The 21,422-nt window shown below is 33.6% G+C and overlaps 1 protein-coding gene and 1 non-coding gene across 2 annotated transcripts; one reads left to right on the top strand and one right to left on the bottom strand.

Moving 5' to 3' along the window:
* Positions 1 to 13,712: 13,712 nt before the first annotated feature.
* Positions 13,713 to 13,785, top strand: Trnar-acg (transfer RNA arginine (anticodon ACG)). Its single transcript has one exon. It is a non-coding gene; the product is annotated as a tRNA-Arg (tRNA).
* A 1,400-nt stretch (positions 13,786 to 15,185) lies between these two features.
* Positions 15,186 to 20,000, bottom strand: LOC126774433 (protein extra-macrochaetae). Its single transcript, XM_050495961.1, has 2 exons — positions 19,552 to 20,000; positions 15,186 to 16,477 (listed from the first exon to the last, which is right to left on the bottom strand). Exons 1-2 carry the CDS (start codon positions 19,933 to 19,935, stop codon positions 16,436 to 16,438), a joined length of 426 nt encoding a protein of 141 aa, XP_050351918.1. The 5' UTR covers positions 19,936 to 20,000; the 3' UTR covers positions 15,186 to 16,435.
* Positions 20,001 to 21,422: the final 1,422 nt, after the last annotated feature.

Genomic DNA, 21,422 nt, shown 5'->3' with positions numbered 1-21,422 from the left:
TCTTGTCAACACAAAATTTAAGTAATTTACTAACTTCTGTGATAATTCTAAATATATAAATAGTATAATGTTTTCATTCTTCAAATCAAATGAAATAACAATTTCAATTTTTCAGGACAATTTACGTTTTTAATTTTATTCATTTTAGCCCGTTTTAAAAACGTCTTAATTATTTTTTTTCTTTATTTAAATACTTATAGGCCACTATCATTTAAAGTTTACGAGCTCGTGCGAGCTATTTCGTTAGCGTGTGCCTTCAATATAGTGATAAAGATTATTTAGACTCACCTTTAACTCTTACAGTACCAAGTTGACCCAAATAAAAATATACTACGTGTTTTGTCCGGGTATTAGTTAGTAATTAGTTTCTATATAAACCATTCAATATGTTTTTCTGTTTTTTATTTTAAATAAAATATTCATTCAATATAAATCTTACATTGCTGTAAATACGACTTATTATTTGCGTTTATTTTATAATATACTAATTTCCACCCGTGGCTTCGTTTGCGTGTGAGGGGTGGGTTATGGAAGCCTATGTACTTTTCTGTACCTTTGACAACGTGCAATTTAATTTTTTTTTATATATATGCGCCGGGATGGCAAATGACTCTACTCCACCTGATGGTAAGTGGTAGCAGAGTCCAAACACGACGACGGCCAGAACAGTCGGGAAGAATGTTCTGTACTAGCCGTCCCCGCCTTGCCGACCCGCAAGATGCCTCTTCACGCCTCGTTTGAAGGAACCCAGGTTGTAAGAGGAGGGGAACACGTGAGCTGGTAAGGAATTCCATTTTTTGGTAGTGCGACAAAGAAAGGAGTTGCCAAATTTCTTTGTGCGCGATGGAATTGATGTCACAGTTAGGCGGTGACATCGAGAACCAGCTCGCGTGGACTTAAGAAGGACTTGCTTCCCCCCAAGCAGGAATTAGAGAGAATAATTCCTCAGAGCACTCGCCGTGATACAGTCGATAGAAAGCGCTCAGTGCTAAATTTCGTGATGGTCGGTTGAGTAGTTAAGACGTGAATGTAACAAAAAAACAAACTTACTTTCGCATATAATATAAGTAAAGTTAAATTCATAAATAATTTATACTTTTTACAAGCTTGTATTGAATTTGCAATGTTAGATAGTTTAAGTCAAAGCTTGTTCGCCGAATTGGCAGAGCGCTCACCTGATGGAAAATGACTACCACCTTCCATGGACACCTGTAACATCAGGGGGCGTGCAGGTGCGTTGCCGGCCTTTATAGAATTAGAACTTTAGAATTCACTGGTGGTAGGGCTTTGTGCAAGTTCGTATGGGTAGGTAACACCCATTCATTAGATATTCTACCGCCAAACAGCAGTACTTGGTTTTTTTCGGATTGAAGGCTGAATGAGCTAGTGTAATTACAGGCACAAGGGACACAACATCTTAGTTTCAAAGGTTCGTGGCGCATTGGCGATGTAAGCAATGGTTAAAATTTCTAACAATGCCAATGTCTATGGGCCTTGGTGACCTCTTACCATCAGGTGGCTCATATGCTCGTCCGCTTACCTATATTATAAAAAAAACACATTCTATGGAGTTGTATTACATGTTGGTTCAGTTCCGATGACAATACACTTTTAACAGTAAGCGTGGCCTGATTCTACATCCAGGATTGGCTCAAGACAAGAAATCTTGTGTATTGTTTATTTTTTGTAAATATTTAAAAAGAAATGACATTTAAACGTCAAGTTGACGTTTTGATTATGTTGATACATTGTAAGGATTTCAATAAAATTGATTGTAAGTATTCATCTCAATGCCGTCTACACTAAGTTAGTGTCATGTCAAATTGCCCGCTCTCTGTACGCTTTGATTAGTGATCACGCCGCTTGTAAATAAACGCACTCAGTTACAATGTACCCATTGATTAACTGAAATCGTTTTAGTTAATGAACTAGCTGAATATTATAGCCACCTCTTCATGTTAATAAATTAAGTCATAAGATTTCTAGGTAATATGGCTATAATATATACAGTACAAGATTATTTACTTTTACGTGTACTCATATAATATATGTACATACTATACGTATCAAATATAAAAAATATATACGTACATATGTATCCTTTTTAATAAATATTTGCTTGTATCTCTATCTACGTCTACAAAGAAGGCGGTATATGTATTTTTAGTTTCAGTTTGTCTGCTACCTGCACCTACACGATATTCTGCATCAGGACCGGCCCTGAACCCAATGCTGATCTGGTTTAACAGCGTCACAGTTGATGGTCAACTTAAACATCAGAATGGACTTAATATAATAATTACTGATACTGACTGATATTATAATTTCTTTTCTATTACAAAGTACTAAAACTCAATCTTCTTGATAAATAATTAATTTCTTGCCATTAACGTTTCAGTGGTATATACTTCTTGTAGTGCCAATGGTTTAGGTGAACTATTACCATCATCTAATCATCACCAATTAAATAAAAATGAACATACCACAATTATTAAAACGCTATGTCCGTAATCACCATTACGGCTAATGTTGTCATATTGCAAAGTAAAAAATACGTTATTATTCAATACGGTATAGTAATCCGATGTGTTAAACATTTAATAAATTTCTTGCTCCTTATCTTGATATCTCGTGTAAGGACATGGATACACCAGCTAGATATAAAAGGATGTCAGTTATCTGGTTGTTAACCATGTCATGCAACATGCACTAAAGCCAGTTAACTAAAAATAGAACATATGCGCCATAGATAACATTGGTTATTTGGTACACAATGCACGAGGTGACTGGGGCGTCACTTCCGCTGCACACTGACTGGAGATACAGTAACACAAATGTGCTATATACGTTGTAAGTACTATTTTAAAGCAGTTACTTATTATGTAACATAAATTCTTTAGTAATATTTCTTTGGATGTTTTGACAGAAAATTTGCAAAATCTAATTTGAGTATAGTGTTTATTAAATTCTTATTTTTTTATGAAATAGCTAGTCGGACGTGCAAATAGACCACCCGATGGTAAGTGGCCATCACCGCCCATTGACGACAACACTGGCGCAAGGCATTTCTATTCTGCAAGCGCTTTTGTTATTTTATTGTAAATCAACGTTACTTCGAGGAATTGACGAAGACGAAGCCATATGAAACAGTTGGCGTTGTATTCTCTTTATATCCATTCTGTTGCAGACGTTTGATATCAAGAGCATCGTAACTATTTCCTAAAGATCATCTTATTTTCTGTAATCATGCACACTTACATCATTGGTGACATCCCGGCGCGTTCAATAAATTCAATTAAGGACCTTTGTGTGTATTTTGGTAATAATTTAACATTTGTACTCTTTGGAAATATATAACAACGAAAACTTAAACATTATAAGATACTAAATCTGGTAATTCGTAATAAAAACCTCGAATAAATAATAACATTTGTAATACAAGAAAATTAACTATGCTCTTTAGTAACTCCATAAAAATCATTAGTGAGATCAGACAGCTAGGTATATGTGTCATATATCTGGGATCAATTCTATGACATTTACATAATAAGACTAAGATGATTAAAAAATCTTTGTTACATTAATAATGAATGTTTATAAAGTTATGCATTTATCTTTCATATTAGGATTTGTAAAATAATTAGATAAAATTTATTGACTCTGGGCGATTGTCGTTTATTATGTAATCTGAAGACATTGTATATCATTTGTGACAGACCATACAATTGCTCAAATCTAGTTGAAAACATTAGTAATTATACTACAATTAGTTGAGCTATTCTATAAGGAAAAATCGTTAATTGTCGCAGAACACGGACGTGAAAGGTCAGAAAGTGATATTGCAACGTTGACTTTAAAAATTAAATCGTACACCGTATGCCGTAAGTCGCATTTCAAAGAGTTAGTTCTTAAATAGCTCAGTAGAAAATATTACCTGCATTGTTCTATAATAATCCGCAGTTCTTTAAGAACGCAGGGTGTCGCGCCACCTCACCCAGTATGTCCTATCGATAACAACTAGTTTTTTCTGTGGATATATGGAAGTTTCGATAATAATTTCGCCATTTTTTCACGAATCCATAATATCATTATATTAATAATACGATTATTTTAACTCAACCAATGATGTCATCGCAATTCAAGGTCTTTTGTTTATTTATTTTTACTCTTCTTGCCATTGGAATATGTTATACTGAGTGGCTAAGAAAAATCAATAAGGTACTACAACTATTATACTACTTGGAAACGTTTTTTTATTATTATTTTATAATTAACTTTTATATTTATAAGTTTTAAAAAAATACCTATTACTTCAATTATGTATTTTATTTTTGTTGATCATAAATACGTTTCTAATATATAAATTAACAAGATAATGATATTTACTAAGTTTTGTGTATGTGTGGTAATTTTACGATGTTGTTGTCGACGTCGTAACTGCATCACGATTTCTGCTTTTGATATTATCGTAATCTTTAATGGTTTATGAAATAAATACTTGCCTATGAATATAAATCAAGACTTTGTTTGAGCAAACTAATCTTTGTTTGCATATCTCTGTACTCAGATATATCCATGTGAATATTAATTTTTAAAGCCTTAAGTAGGTATTTATAAAAAGCAAATCACTGAATAAATTATGACAATGATGATGATATCAAGTAACGATGGTTGGAATCCTATATTATTTTCACGTTAAAAGGTGTCTTATATAAATATATATTAAGTAGTATGTTTGATAAAAAAATATACTAAGTATATAGATACATACGACTTTAAGGTATATTTGTAATGTATATTTATTAAATAGTGACTATAAAATAAGTTGAATTCTGTTTCAATCTACATCTACTATATATTAATATTTAAGCAATAAGGATTTTCGGAAGCATTAGGTTACTGCTGTTTAACTACTTCGAATTTTATAAGGTAATTTAATAGTAATTTAATTGTAATCATGAAAATAAGTTGATATGTGAAGTTCGATTTAACTATATTATCGCGTGTTTTCCATACATTTCTATAGAAATTTAAGAAAATCTAAAGACCTTAATAATTTTAACTTGTACTAAGAATTCCAGTAACGCTTGCTCCATTCAAATTTCAAAGCCACGGAACTTGTTATAATCGAGATCTAAATATTATTTGCGGTCCAGAAAAATGTGGTAGCCTAGCCACTCTTCCAGTTTTCTATGTCATAAAAATGTGAAGGCATTTTGTTCTGTTGAGATAGAAAGAATTAGCATTACCATACGTACTGAATATTCCGCTAATTATGTCAAAAACTATCATCGACCAATTGGAAGCGACACTGAGACAATTTAGATAATTTTCAAGGATTGTATCAGTCATTAGTCCGCTTCCCATGACGAAGCGCAACTTAAAAATAACAATAATTTCTAATAGCAGATTTTTTTATAATTTGTGTAAGCTGTATTAATTTATGCGCAAAGGATTATATGTTGTTGAGTAAAACAAGTCCCATCGATTTTTTTTAAATTGAATGGCCAAATCGAGTCAAGTTGTAGTACATAATATTACATTTGTAATAATGCAGCTCGCCGTGAACCACAATAATGTTCGGCTCGCTTAACTGTAAACACGAACAATACATTACACGTAAGATGCAATTGTTGTTACGATCTAAGCTTACATAACATTTTGTAATTCGAGCCTTAAACTTAGAAGGTCGATGAAACATGTATTTTTTGATATTTAGAATTTAATTGTAGAAGTATCGAAAATGACTATTACCTACCATTACTAAATTTAACAAAAAAGTGACATCATTTCCGTTGAGATAAGAAAAACGAAAGTGTGATGACGGTGCTTCTGACCGATTTTTGTCACTGTGGCCAGTCTCAAGAGAAATTATAGTGCACAAGTGTGTGCGCAAACAGATTCACTCTCTATTCCTTCATTCTTTTAATCCACTGCTTCGCAAAAGTGTCACTTCAACTCTATAGTTGAAGTATGACTATTCGTATAATGTTTTTATCGAAATCCGATAACTCTTTCATAGAATCATTTTATTACAAGATGATTTATTACAAGTAGATAAGTATAATTAATTATTAGTATAGCCCATGAAGCCATAAGACGAGATGGCACAGTGGTAAGAGCGCGTGAATCTTAACCGATGATCGTGGGTTCAAAGCCGGGCAAGTACTACTGAATTTTCATGTGCTTAGTGTGTGATTATAATTCATCTCGTGCTTGAAAGTGAAAGAAAACATAGTGAGGAAACCTGAATGTATCTAAATTCACTGAAATTCAGCCACAAGTGTATTCCACCAACCCGCATAGGAGCAGCGTGGTGGAATAAGCTCCAAAACCTTCTCCTAAAAAAGGGAGAGGAGGCCTTAGCCCAGCAGTGAGACATTCTTGAGAATGTCTTGTCAATGACGATTGTAGAATCGATCAGGAGGACATTATTAATTAAGTAAGTAATAATTATTAAGTAAGTAATAATGTCCTCCTGATAGATTTCGGCCACGGCGGACAATCTCAAGAGAGATTAGCCAACCACGCAGGTGATATTATAGTTCACAAGTGTGTGCGCAAACACAGGTGCACTCTCTATTCCCTTACTCTCATAATCTGATGGGACGGCAATCCGACACGACCGGAAAGAGTTCAAGCTCAGGACCAACGGCTTTACGTGCTTTCCGAGGCAAGAGAGTGTACACACTTCCAACTTCCAGACTCCGGGCTGCTACTGAGAATTTTCTGACAGAAAAACCCAATAATTTTTTATTGGCCGACCTGGGAATTGAATCCAGAACCTCCGGGTTTGCGGCCTTACATCAAGCAACTAGACCAACGAGGCAGTTATAAACACAGTTCAGTATGTGAAATGAGGTGCTTATCCAGATACGAGTCGCATATTGTATCCAGAAGTCCATCTCGGTTAGGTATTAAAATAAAATTACGATATACTATATAATAACGAAATAAATCACTCAAATAGTTAAATGTCGTGTCATGTCACCAATTGAACAACTTTAACCTGATGCTGCTTTGCAATGTTATATAAAAGTGTAAATACATAAAATTCGTAATATATTCATGAAGTTAGTTCAACATAAGCATAATATGGACTTGTTATTGTATAGTAAATACTCGGGGCAGGCGAAGACCCGAGGGAAATATGCTCGTATTGCGTTGCGTCGGTGCCCTTTACACTCTTTGAATATTTAAAAAGTCCGTAACATTTCACTCCGCCGACCTCTTGCTTGAATATAATATTAGTTCTGACTCCCAACTGAGCATTTCTTATAGTTATTGAATATTAAACGCTAATATCCGAGGGTGTGTATCGAATATTCAACGTTATTAAAATAAACAAAATATTTCAATGACTGTTATGTTGACCCACGAAATTTTTTAAAAGATCTTCTTTTAATTTATATATGTTTCTGTTTAAACTTAAGACTTTAACTCATTTGAATACTTTATGATGTTAAATGTGTAGAAATATTAATAAAAATAATAGGAAGGTTAAGTCACAAAACTCAAAACAAGTTTTGTTATTATCATTATTTTGGACGTTATAATAATTTAGTAGAAAGATACAAAGTTCACGTTTAAGCCATTAAGGTATGAATAATGAAGACGAGTAGAGTTTCGTGAAAGGTTAACAAGTTCGATATGCCCGAGTGAAATCAATATTCAACTCGCTTAATGTTTGTTGCACGCGTTTATATTGTTTTACTAATAAATTTAATGTATAATAATAAAAACTAAAAGTACTAATACGAAATATGTATTGAACATCTAAACTTTTTTAGAAAAGAAAGTTGAAGTAAAATAATATTATAATATATTATAATTATATATATAAATTATATTATAAATGAGTTCGATATTTAAATTTGAAAATTAAAGGCCTTTCTTATAAAAGTGCTTAGCGGCTGGTTAAATACCGATTTTGATCTTTCTGTTATTCATTATTAATTTGACATTAGAAAAAAGAAGACGACAGCATTGCTTAAACAAAGTTTATAAGTAATTTTTATATTGTTGTAGGCTTTAAATATTAGTAGGTATTATTTTGTTTTAAATTGTTTAGATACGATTGGTTGATATATTTATAAAAGATAAGTCAATTATCGATAAAGATTACCAAAGAAATCGAGTATTTGTACAACAGTTTAATTTTATCAGGAGTAATAATTTACTGGGGCTAATGTTTTATTTGCGTAGTGAGTTTAAGTATGACAGGCAGTGCATTTGGTGCGTGTTTAGTGCGTCCACCTGGTAGCTAGCAGTCAACATTATCTTCGTGATCTTAAGCTTAAAATTAATTAATAAATAAATCATAATTATATGAATTATATTTCATTTGAGATTTAATTTCAAAATGCCCTTATTGGCTGACATGATCTACAAATTTTGCAGATTAAATATATTAAATGTTAATCTGAAAATAGTCAACACGAATACTAAATTGATGATATTTTATTTTATTTGATTATTTTTACGAAGTCGCAATTATAATTTTACATCGACTTCAAAATCACAATATCTACTTAAAGATCTAGAACACGAGCAATCTAATATTTTATGTTGTTTCATTTCAAATTCAATACAGCATATATATAAGCTAACAATGTCTCATATGTAGTTTTTTTAACCTTTCCGCAGAACAAGCAAAATTTCAACAATTACCATATACTCAAAAGTTAACATTTGAATAGTCTCTAAATATATATCAACTTATTTTTAAAGCTAATAGATAATGATATCCCGTTATAAGGACTCCAAATTAAGACAGCTGTAAAAATTTACAAGTACTTTTCGCGGCGTACATTTTCTCCTGGCTATGTATAGATAGATATATATATTTTCGAATAACAACTACTTTGTTATGGGTAATACAGCCGCGTTTCTCAGTTACACCTTTTGTTGCAATCAGTTGCGGTAATCAATGTAACATAACTCACAACAAAATCTGAACCATTGAAAACGCGTTATTGCTTACAGAATAAGGACTATTTTATTTTAATTTACATTGCTGTAAGTAATTGCGGACATGCTCAGCGACATGAAACGTCGTCGTGTTGTCTTGTTTACACAGCTCCTTGCAATGTTCGCGTTTCGCTTTGTAGAGAAAATGAACGACTACCATGTGACTGTCAACGCCAATACATTTTATATACGAATAATAAAATCTTATTACTATCAATAGATATTTCAGCACGAGTTTGTGTTCCAATACTGTATTGAAGCGTTAGTAACTCGTATACTACCTATCTCTTGTAATATCAGATCAAGGCATGTTGCGATTTGTTCTCATAGTAATACGTCTATTGTATGTCGTGTTATAATATTATGTCTATCTAAAACTAGACGTTAGTTTAAGTGTCAGGGTCGTACTATAGTAGTATAGCAGTCTATAGACTAGCGATTAACAAGAAGAGCTAGTCCCTAGACTACCTGGTATAGATTAATCCGATCTATAATAATATTTAGAATATAAACACACTAAAGATTGTAAAGTATAGCTATTTATTTTTGTGTTATCACGCCACTATCTGATTGGTCTAGTAATTAGTTTGTACGTCTACGTATATAGCTTCGTATCCCGTCTCAGAATAAAAAAAAATATAGTTTTTCAGTCAAAGAATTATTGATCAGAAGCAGCCCACAGAAGTTAATAGAGTGGTGGTGTAACATTCCGTGCTTCGAATAACACGTAAAGCGGTTAGTCCTGCGCCATTTTTATTGGTGTCGGATTGTGGTCCGATCATATTATGAGTCATCTCCACGATCCATCCATTCATCATCATTCTCCTGCGCATTGACTTCTGCGCTAGACTAGCGTGACACACAAAAATTTTAAGTTAATATGCCCATTTTACCTACGTAGTTAGTATCTTCGCTCGAAACTCAGTGGAAGCCTTTATTTTTACTATGATTATAATACTAAGGAGTTGCACGCAAAGAAAGTTTAGTTTATATAATTATGTCTAGTAATTATTGAAGAGTATGCAGTGTTTATGCATTTGTAAGGAATACAAGAGAAGATAAGCAACTATCTTAGTACTTATCGTTATAGTTCATTCGATCAATTCTTTGATAATGTTAAAAATATTTAAGTGCGTTAGTACTTAATTCATTGTTAATAAATAAAGCGTAATCAATTTGTGACGTTTACAAAACAATACGATAAAATTGGGGCAATAAATAAAAGTACTTATAAACAGGTCAAGATAATACTTATCAATGTACTAATAAATTTAAAAATGATGGCTTATAATGGATTATAACAAATATTTTCTTATGTATTGACGTAATGTGTAAACTCAGATACAGGGGTGGATAGAACACCTAGGCCTTAACTGAGTTTCGCAGATTTTATTCCGAGCAAGCAACATCGAGTTTTTTGTGCGTAATTTGTCTTAATGATTTTCTCGGAACTCGGTAGAAACCTGCACTTGATTCACCAACGGATTCTATCCTTCACCTTAAGAAGCACAGAGAAATTTGCTCAACAATGAGACATTCAAGAAATATTACTTTACTGTCGTAATAATTATAGCTTAGTGTAAATATAGAGGTCACGTTGAAATTTATATATTATACGGTAAATAAATTCAATGTCGTTTAAAGTGCACTCATATGTATCTTTTAACCAAATAGCTACTGTACATTAAATGTATTTCAAAAAATATATATATAACTAAAATAATTAATTTCAATAGGACATTTATGGTTTTATGTTTAATATAATAATGTAATATTTTATGTTTTGTCGTGGTAACATAAGCCTTTATTATCGTCAGTGCATTATGGCTTCGAGTAAATACCAGTATAAATAGTAAATGTTACAATTTATATCACGCAGTGCACTAACAATATATTACAAACAAAATTCTATTTGGATGGACTCTGTTAAGCGGTGTAAAGAGGTTTGATTATAATTTGTTAATCATAAAATTATTTTATAGGAACATGAAATATGTATACAATCTATAATCATATAGTTATTTTAATCCTGTATCGATTTTTTTTTAAATTAAAAACAAATGCTTGGCGTTTTACAATCACAACGCCAATGTTTTGCTAATGATATTACTTTGTCATTTAGATATTGGAGGAGAGCCAAACCTTCAAAATAGACACTACAGGCATATTCGTTTGATTCGTTAGGATTACAGCTATTATCAAGTATTCTTATCAGAGTCGGTGCGCTCACACCTCGCAAGTGCAAACACCTGACAGCCCACCTGTCCGTTAGTACCGCTATATCTTAGAGACTATGATTATAATATAGTATGATAACACTAATAATAACTAAATGGTATTTCCGCATAAATAACCTGATATAAACTTATTTACGGCACTAATACGCTAAATGATTAATAAATATTGCGTCTATCGATATAAATTACGATCAACTATATTTTTGTATCTTTTGTTAAAAGAACCTCGTATCCGTAATGGTTTATGACTTTGCTGTGTGTACATGGCAGCATTTAAAGCAGCATTGCATTCGCTCGAAAAAATTGAAATATACTATATTTTTTTATCGGAAACAGAGCTCTGAGATCTAATATTATGCAAAATATTTAAAATTCGAAAAAGTTCATCTTTATTAATTTAATCTTATTTTTCCATATTGACATAATAATTTTTTACATTGTATGTATGTATCGAAATAATGTTTCTCAAAAAAAAAAAAAAACGATGATTAGACCTAAGCGAAGCTCGGTCTTCCAAGTCCTAATCATTATTTAGAAAACATTGTAAATGTATATTTTTATTGTTTTTCAAGTCACGTTTTTGTAGTTATGTATTGAAGCTAAAAACTTCACCACAAAGATAATGTATGAGATGATTTGTTGTGGTATTGATAAACATACAATGTAAAGATAAGAATAACATTTGAAAAAAAACATAAAATATTATATATTCCATGGAATAAAACAAAATTGAACACGGTAGAATTATACCACAATACTGGTTTTTATTTTTATTTGTTAAGTAGTTTTTATAATTAAAATATGTTCTGTCACTTTCCTTTAAACTAGGTTGTTCAAAATCAATTCGTTAAATAGGTTTTTAAATAAAGCTATAAAAGCCTATCTAAAAGTATTATAACCAGTTAAAATTAGATATAATATATAAACACAAGTCCATAAAAAACAAGTTTGATACTAACATCTCAGCTTGCTTGCCTTATTGTGGGTTAAGAGTCTCGTTCTAAATGAGTGCCAAATCAATGTCGTTACCATTAGTTTCGTGTGTGTGCTAGACCTTATCATCAGCCTTTCAACTATGAAATAATAAAAATCGTGCTATACTAGTTGTGTATATATGAATAATAAGAAGTCATTGTGTTATCAATGTCCTACATATTTCTTGCAACAATGTATATTTAATATTTTTGCTATAACTCTATATTTAGATACAAAGAATGAGGTTAAATTTTATTTAATTTGAATTTTGAATCGAGAAGAGTGATGTTTAAATGTTATTATTAATTACACTCATTGTACTTGTGACCTATTTCTTGCTTAAAGGTGTGTTCACTTGAAGTTGTGATAAAGACGTTTTTTATCGAAGTATATTTTTTTCTACTAGGAGTTTAATAATCAATGATACATCAATGTGAGCGTCCTGTCTACCATTCTACGTTGTCGTTTCAAGAATAATTATTCCTTTAATTGCCTGCGCTAACAAATATATTGAAGATAGATTCACTTGTGGATTGGATAATACCGGCTCACACGCATGTTAAATACTGCAAAATTGCAATTTAATACATAGTTGCAGATACTTAGACTTGCAAAAAAACCTGCCTACAAATATTTAAATTACGAATTAATTATTTTAAAACTCGAAGTGAACTTTAACATCCAATCTTTAAATACAATTTATGTCTTCTATTTACTCGATCAATTTTCATGTATATTGGTTATATCAGGTTCAAAGTAAATTCTGATGAAGTAATATGATTCTTATCATGATTAGGATTTAAGAATGCTTACACCGGTTTGCACTGGTCGAAGGTCGTGTTTAGCGGTGCGACGCGGGCACACCTGCGTAATCGCATTAGTCTTATCAGTTGATAGCTTATCAGTATATGGGAGATTTGGTACGGTCGTGTTGAGTGCGACTAGTTGTATATATATTACTCATTTTTAAGGCTTTAAGTGCAGTTTCAGAATTTGATTATTTTGGAGTATTCGTATTAATAAAACTATATTGTTAGCAAACTATATTCGGTTAATATAGTAGCTCGCTCTGATTTCGTTTTAAAGTGATTTAGCTGTACTAATGCTGAGAAACTTAATATAATTATTGTACACAGAGATTTTATTCTAATAGATTAAATCTGTAATTTTACGGCATGCAAAGCAATTATACGTTTAACAGTATCTTTATAGCAAAATAAAATAAATAGACCTGTGTAAATGTATTCGTTTTTAAGATTGCATAAAATATGTCTTTTGTTAACATGAGTAAAAAGTATAATAAACAAGAATTCAAAATAACATCGAAATTGATCTTCTGCAAATTATGGTATGCATGCGTCCAGGTTATAGTCAATAAAAAAGAACTCTGCTTAGAAATCAGAATACCGTCAACATTGCTAAGTTAAAGAAAAATGAAGTTGGGTTATATTAAATATTAAAACATTAATTGATTTAATATTATGGGTAAATGCGGTAAGCACATGAGCTAATTTGCCACGTATACTATCTGGCCCTGTGGCGCAACGGATAACGCGTCTGACTACGGATCAGAAGATTCCAGGTTCGAATCCTGGCAGGGTCGCTTGATAAATGTATTTTTTTATTTTTACTTTATTTTATCACTTACTCACCTGACTTAATTAGCCATATTGTTGAATAGAAACGACATTGAGTTAACGTTTAACGAACAAACAAAAGTCTAAAAGCTATACGTTTAATATTAGCTCTTATTGTTGTATAAATATGACATACTTTACATTGGTTACAATTATTCAAATTTATTTATTAATAATCAACTTTAGGTTAGAGACATAAAGTCTATTTTTAAATAGCAACTTAGAGCGTATGAGTATTACAAACGCAGCTGATCAAATATTGTTATGGCGATAATTGTCCGTGATGCAATCGCGTGATTCTCGCATCCGTTTACATGATTTTTCTAACTTTCTGTTCAAAAATTTGGTATTGTTTTTTTTTTTGTAATTTAATATATTTTATTTATGTATATAATGAGATATTATATTGAGTATAATGCGTTAATCTGACATAAATATGAGATATACACCTATATATAATTTAGTAGTTACTATCGATAGAATTGTGTTGCTATGCTGTTCTATTAATTCCTAATGTTCTAATTTTATTAAATAAAAAAAAAAATACTAAACTATATGAGTTATTTTTTCATAAACAATAATAATAATAATATCATCCAGACCGATTTCGGCCACTGCGGCCAATCTCATGAGAGATTAGCCAACGCAGGAGATATTATAGTGCACAAGTTAGTGCGCAAACACAGGTGCACTCTCTATTCCCTAACTCTCATAATCCGATGGGAAGGCAATCCGACACGACCGGAAAGAGTTCAAGCGCAGGACCAACGGCTTTACGTGCTTTCCGAGGCACGGGAATGTACACACTTCCAACTTCCAGACTCCGGTATGCTACTCAGAATGTTCTAACAAAAACACAATAAATTTTTATTGGCCCAACTTGGGAATTGAACGCAGGACCTCCGGGTCTGCGGCCGTACCATCAACGGTGCCACACGTGGTACATCAAGCCACTAGACCAACGAGGCAGTCCTTTCATGAGCAATATCGAAATGTTGTATGTGTAGAAATATTTTCTTCAAAAATTATAAGGCAAAAAAGCATACATAAAATATTGTTATTTTCTATTACTATGTGTTGGGTTGAATATATTTGCAATAATAGAAACAGTTGTTTTTGATTTGTCTGTATTTTATTACAATTATTCAAAATATTATTCGTTTTTTACAACAAAATATATGTTGAATATGATCAACCAATTTCATTTCATTATCTATTCTTAATACGTGTTAAAAACTACCTCGTTTAATCAAAAAATGCGTGGAATGTTTAAATAATTTACTTTCTTTCTACTCTTTCTCTACCTAAATTATTTACACACTTACCCACATATTATGTTTCATGATATTTAAAGAAAAGAAGTAAATACTGTAATAATATTGTTTTATTTTCTGTTATTTCAACGGTATTTATACAAAAAACAGTGCAATTTTAATGAAAGTAAAATTCCGACGTACAATATACTAAATCAGTCAATTGAGATATTTTGTGACCATATTTTATATAAAGCTGCCAATATGTTTTAAAGTAAAACAAATTGTTTGTAAGCTAAATGGAGACTCATTACAGAAAAAGTGATTTCACTCTCAGTTATTCTACATGTTAATCTATTTGTTGTATTGTTCTTTCAACTATTCCTCTAATGAGTACTACATTCCCCTGGTACCATTCAATATAAAATATTACCATATCCGGTTAACAATACGATTACTTTGACCACCTACTGCTACACATCCCCGAATAACTAAAACTATAACAGTCTGTTTAAAATCATAATACACCATAATTAATAAGAATTATATAAGATAATTAAAGCATTTTCACCTTATATTCAATATAAAATCATACGAGGGTGTCAAATTTGATAATTTTTTTGCTAAGTTTTTTATATATTTAATTTTTTTATTACATACAATATTTACAAGTTCGTACAAAACGCATTATGATAAATTAATTAAAAGAATATATTGCGTTCAGTACTTACAATAATAATTTTATAATCTAGAAGAGCAACGAAATCGCCATGCATAATCACACTCATGAAACTTAAAATAAAATTATATACGTAAATCAACTTTGAATTGATTCACTTCTTTGATATAAATGGAAGCATCGTTTTATAACTAAGAACCTAGGAGAAAATAAACAAGTTTTTTTTTGTGAATTACTAAATTACCAAAATACATGCTTACGTCCTTTTATATTACAATATAAATTTTGTGAAGGTAAAACCGAAAATTGTCTAGATGTCGCAAACCACTCAACATTATTATTTACATACTTGTTCACGTACATCTTACTAAATTAATAACTAATAAAGCTTTTACATTAACATAACAAAACAAGCCGTCTCACCGCCGACGGCGGCCGGCCGATTGCATTGCAATGCATAAGTCTTTAGCATAATGCCACGAAATAATTAAATTAACGTATATTGATCTTAACGAGATCGTACTTAGGATATCATCGCGAGATGAAGTTCACTGGAACTGATGCAGGAGGCTCCCGGCGCTGAGGTACGAGGGCCGACGATATTACTTTCGGAGCGCATCGAGTGCACCTCGAGGTATTTTGACGTTCACCATTATTATAATTGTCCTTAAGACTAATCATCACTTAGCACGTCGACCTATCTGGTTGGTCTTGTTTTTCTGGAGTCTGTAACAATAAAATAAAGATAGGTAAGTGATCAAGTTAAGAATCATAATATTATCAGAATGCATAAATAAATAATAATTAGTAAAGGTTTTAGAATGTTTATTTGTCTTAAATTGGTAGCACTTTAATTACTTAAAGAATAATGTTTTATATAAATAATACTGGTCAAATAAATTTGACCCTCCTAACGAATGTTATTACAGTTACTAGTGATTGTGACAAATAGTACGAGTATATCGGGTAGCACATGCGCATCCCGCCCGCGTCCGGCCATCTGTCACCACATATGCGCTGTGTTAGGCTGCTTTAATTCATTAACACAGTTAATATACAAAGGGCTCATGGTATCAGTAACCACGGTTATGTTGATCGGTTGCTTAGTTTATATTTTAAATTGTTTCGTTACTGTGCAATAAGCAATTTTGATATATCGTTCAGTTTCCAACTCTAAGTACGTGTTAGATTACCGCTTCCCGTCCGTGCACATCCGCGACACAGCTGAACGGCCGCACGTGGCCATACCCTATTTACAGACATACTGAAGGGAGAGCGCACATGTCCCGAACGGATCGGGACTTCGCGAGGCGAACACGTGAAATCCCTTTATGAGAGAAGCATTGTCGGCTGGATAATGAATAGGTACGTTGCATTTATTTAGCTATCTGCTACCGGCGCCGTCACGTGTGCTCATACGCAGCTGTGAACGACCGTTAGCAGCACAATGCCCTCGATCGATCGTCGATGGAATCCGAGTGATCGGCGAAATCTTTGCACGTGTGCAGGCCGGCAGAGGTTTGCCAAGACATTTCGCGGTGGAGTGGCATTGTCTATTCCACCGCCGCCAGTTTATTATTTCGAAGAAGCGTTAAGGTGATCGTAAAACTTTCACATGCGCGATTTATGCACAAAGTAAGCGGAGACAAAGGTATTCAGAGGAGCGAGCAAGCAGCGAGCGTGGGCGCGGACACCTGGCGGTATGTTATTGTCGGCTATCGTGGTCGCGCCGCGCACCTTCTGATGATGACGGGAAATCGGGCGTAGGTGGGGCTTGAGGCACTAAGCTGACTGCATTGATTTATAGATATTGTACCTACCATTGCGATTATAAGCCGTACTATATATGTATACATATTTAACAAAATGTGTATTCATAATTTTAATACTATTAAAAAATTGATATATCGGTGAGGTGCATCATGCGGGATGATAAATAATTAATAAAATACTTAAGATGTTTAACACATACAATTCAATTTCGAAAGAAAAAGTCTTCATCTAGTTTAAAAAAAAATTATAAGGAAATTATTAGTTTACACGTCTTGGGTTTTAAATATTAAGTTAGGGGTGTAACGGATTACATGCCTATCATTATTTAATAAAATAGGTATTTAACTGCTCATTACGCTTAGTCCGAAAACATTGAACAGTAAAGCGAGAAAATGGAGCAATCAAAAAATGTTTTTAAAGTTCAATAGACGTTCTGTCGGCAATCGAATGACCCGATGATAACTCTCGTGGTCGTGAGAGCCTCAGGGCAGGCAGCTGCGGTAACAATTTACAGTCGCGTCTTGCGATAGTTGCCGTGGCGTATGTTCGTGACCGAGGTTTGTGGCACACAGCGCAGTGCTCGATGCCTCTCGCGATAGCGCCGTGAAATGCCGCCTCACGACGCGCACGTTGGACTTAGGAATTCCAGCACGATCACCCCGTGGCTTATTTTTTGTTATTTTTTAAACAGATCACTGATCAAATCAAAGCTTGTACGACAACGAATTTACGATTACGAATGTCCTTGTAAGTTTGATTATTCAAATTAGTATTCAAGAATGTGGTTAAATTACTCGACATTCCGCTAGTTCCCGCATAGTGTAGGCGTATTAGTAAATATCTTGAAGTTATTGTTGGCGCCTTCGGCTTCATTTTATATTTGAGTATTTTGGTTTAGCATATTTTAGCCCAATTGTTATGTCTATATGTACTTCTATTTAAATTTACGTTAATGGCATACAGCCATTTTACATAAACCACGTATTTGAAAACAAAATAATAAATTTTATTTAAGGCAGATGCACTAAATACGTGACAATTTCGCTGCTGTAAATTTTGCATGGCACCTTGCGTCACCTAAATCACGCTTGTTTTGAACATTTCCCTCAGTTCCAACAACTGGCAGTGATTAAAATTTACGTGGCACGACCAAGTATTAACGAGCGCGCATTGCGGGGCTTGTAGACACAAGGCGCTCGAATAAATCCTGCGAGATGCACCTGCCGTCCGCTGCCGTCCGCGACGGCGACCAACTCATCACCGTGATGCATTTATAGCCTTGCTGATCTAATCCGTAGCGAGGGGAAACCTAAACGTTATTACGCACTGGCATAGAGACAGAGTAATCATACGCAGGTGTCAATCGGAATGCTAACGAGCCAGCATAAATGACTTGAATATTCAGATTGTGTGTCAGTACACGGTCGTTTACGCGGCGCCGGCGCAGGTGGCCGCGCTTCAAGGCTGAAATTCAAAACAGCCGTCACGCATGCGTGAGTAGCGGTCTAGATTGTGACTGCTTATTTACCGATTCTACAATTTTATGTCTTCAAAATGTATATTTCAGTACTAAACAAAACAAAAATCGAAAAAAATGAAGAAGTTAAAGTTTTATTAAAATAATATTTTTTATTAAGAAAGCTGTTTTAGTAGTTCTAAGTTACAGTTACTTAGATAAAATACTAGCTCAACCTATTGTTTACAAAGTAAATCGTGCGTCGACACCGATTGTGAAACTCCCAGCATCTCCACTTTTACCTTCCTGCGCTTGCGAAACACGCAGGTGCGCGCGCGCCGCAAAAACACTGACACGACCGATTTCATTAACTTTTTATGCAATAGTGTCTATTCAGGTGGTGCTGGGTTTGCATTTTAAAGGCCAATTTTATAATACATACAAATGACTTTCAACTTAAGTTCAATAATATTTCTAAATCATGTAATTAAAGTGCTACAGTAAATGTAATATATATATATATTTTTAGGTTTATTATTTAAAGTTTTAAATTTTGTTATTAACGACTTACCGTGTGGTTAGAGTGCAGTGATGAAGATAGAACTTTGTCAGTTGGTAGAATTGTGTTTGGGGCCGGGCGAGGTCCGAGCGGCCTTCGTCGCGGCCTGGGTGGTGAAGCGCACGCAGGCGCCAGTGCGGCTTCAGCTTCAAACTGTCCAACCGCTGGGTGATTTTCTAAGGCAGACTGTAAGTCGCAGATGTAATCAATCACGTGCTGGATCACTTCCAGCTTTGAGATCCGCCTGTTCTTTGGCATGAACGGCACCAGGTCTTGTAACTTGGAGAGATACATTTGAATTTCGGCGTTCTCGCCGTCTCGGTGCCTCTGCACCCGTCCGCTGGCGATAGCCGGAACGGACGCTCCAGTCGCACACACCGCCGTTATGGCTTTCATTTTGAGGGTCACTAAACACGAGCACTAGTAATTATCGCGGCGCGTAACGCGTGTATATGCTGAGTAGCGAGCGAGGAATGAGGAGATGCGCGGTGCGACGTCGTATTTATAGGCACTGGTGGGGCGCGGGGCGGGCCGGGGCGAGCCAATACGCGCGGAGGGGGCGGCGAAGCCTGATTTTCCCATGGCGGCACGGCGGCGGTGCGCAGCGGCGTCTGCTTGCGCTGGGCGGCCCTGGTTAAGGCCGTTGCGCTCATGACACGCACTTTGTCCTGTACTGTTTGTTTTGAGACTTAATTACATTCGCATTTATTTTTTTATTTTTGAAACGGACGTATAAAGTGCCTTTTACTTAAGATGTAGAGGCTTGATTCCAATAATAATAACTTAAAATGTTTCCACTCAATTAGTTCGATAACATAGAGCCAAAAATGTCATATCCTAAATGGTTCGTTAGTTAATGTCCAATGAGACCCATTATCGATGTAATTTTTTGATGTATTGGTTATGTCAGGATTGATGTACAAATATGTAGATCATAAACAAAAAATATAGTCAATTTTGTTCTATGATTAAGTATAATAAATGTATTTGTAGAAAAAAGAAGAGTAAGAAATATAAGAATAATATGATATAAGAAAGCCTAATATTTTTTATTATTGCAATGAAAAATAGTTTATAATATAGTACGACGTGCCCGAACAATCACGTTAGAGTCTGGGGTTCGTGATGAGAGGGGTATGAGGGACGGGGAACAATAGCCGTACGTGACGGCATCCACTTGTAGCGACAGGTTCGGAGGCTGTGAAGCTAAGGTAAATCGGATCACCCAACCAATAATCAGGTATAATGAATTGTAGGTTTATTGACATTATTGCGGTAGGTAAAGCTAATGTCGGAAATTTTACCGGTTATCACCTTATACGAAGAAATAGTTAATGTTACAATGTTCCACAGGAAATACGTATAAATTTTATTAATAGTGTTTGTGTCTCATATTAGTAACCCAAAGATTTTCAGTATTTTGAATACCATTAAATTGGGAATTCCAAGAAAATGGGGTTGTTTATAAAAATTTTGTCATATACCCACATACATAGAGATGAAAACAAAATCTGAATTACGGGTTCTTTGTTTTTGTACGTAATACCTATATCGATTTAAGTGTAAAAAATTGACATATTTGTTTGAATTAGGAAAAAGGAAAATTATAGAGTTTTTATCCATCCTTCTTGTATAGTACTTCCTGTATTTATAGTAATTTAATTGAAAATAACGTATCCAAAGTGCTTGTAGGATCCAATTTAAATTAAGTACATTTTTAATCTTTAAAATATAAAAGATAACTATTAATTACGTAATTAAATTTTTGACATGGTAATTTAAAATACTTAAAGCTTTAAATCACTTCAGATCGCCGCACAAAAGGTCCGAATTGTAATAATAACTGTGAATGTAAAAAATACAGCAACAAAAAGTCACCTTGG

Source organism: Nymphalis io, chromosome 16, assembly GCF_905147045.1.
Source record: "Nymphalis io chromosome 16, ilAglIoxx1.1, whole genome shotgun sequence".
In the NCBI taxonomy this organism is placed as follows: Eukaryota; Metazoa; Arthropoda; class Insecta; order Lepidoptera; family Nymphalidae; genus Nymphalis; species Nymphalis io.
The sequence above is the reverse complement of the archived record's forward strand: the minus strand, read 5'-3'. Positions and strand labels throughout refer to the sequence as shown.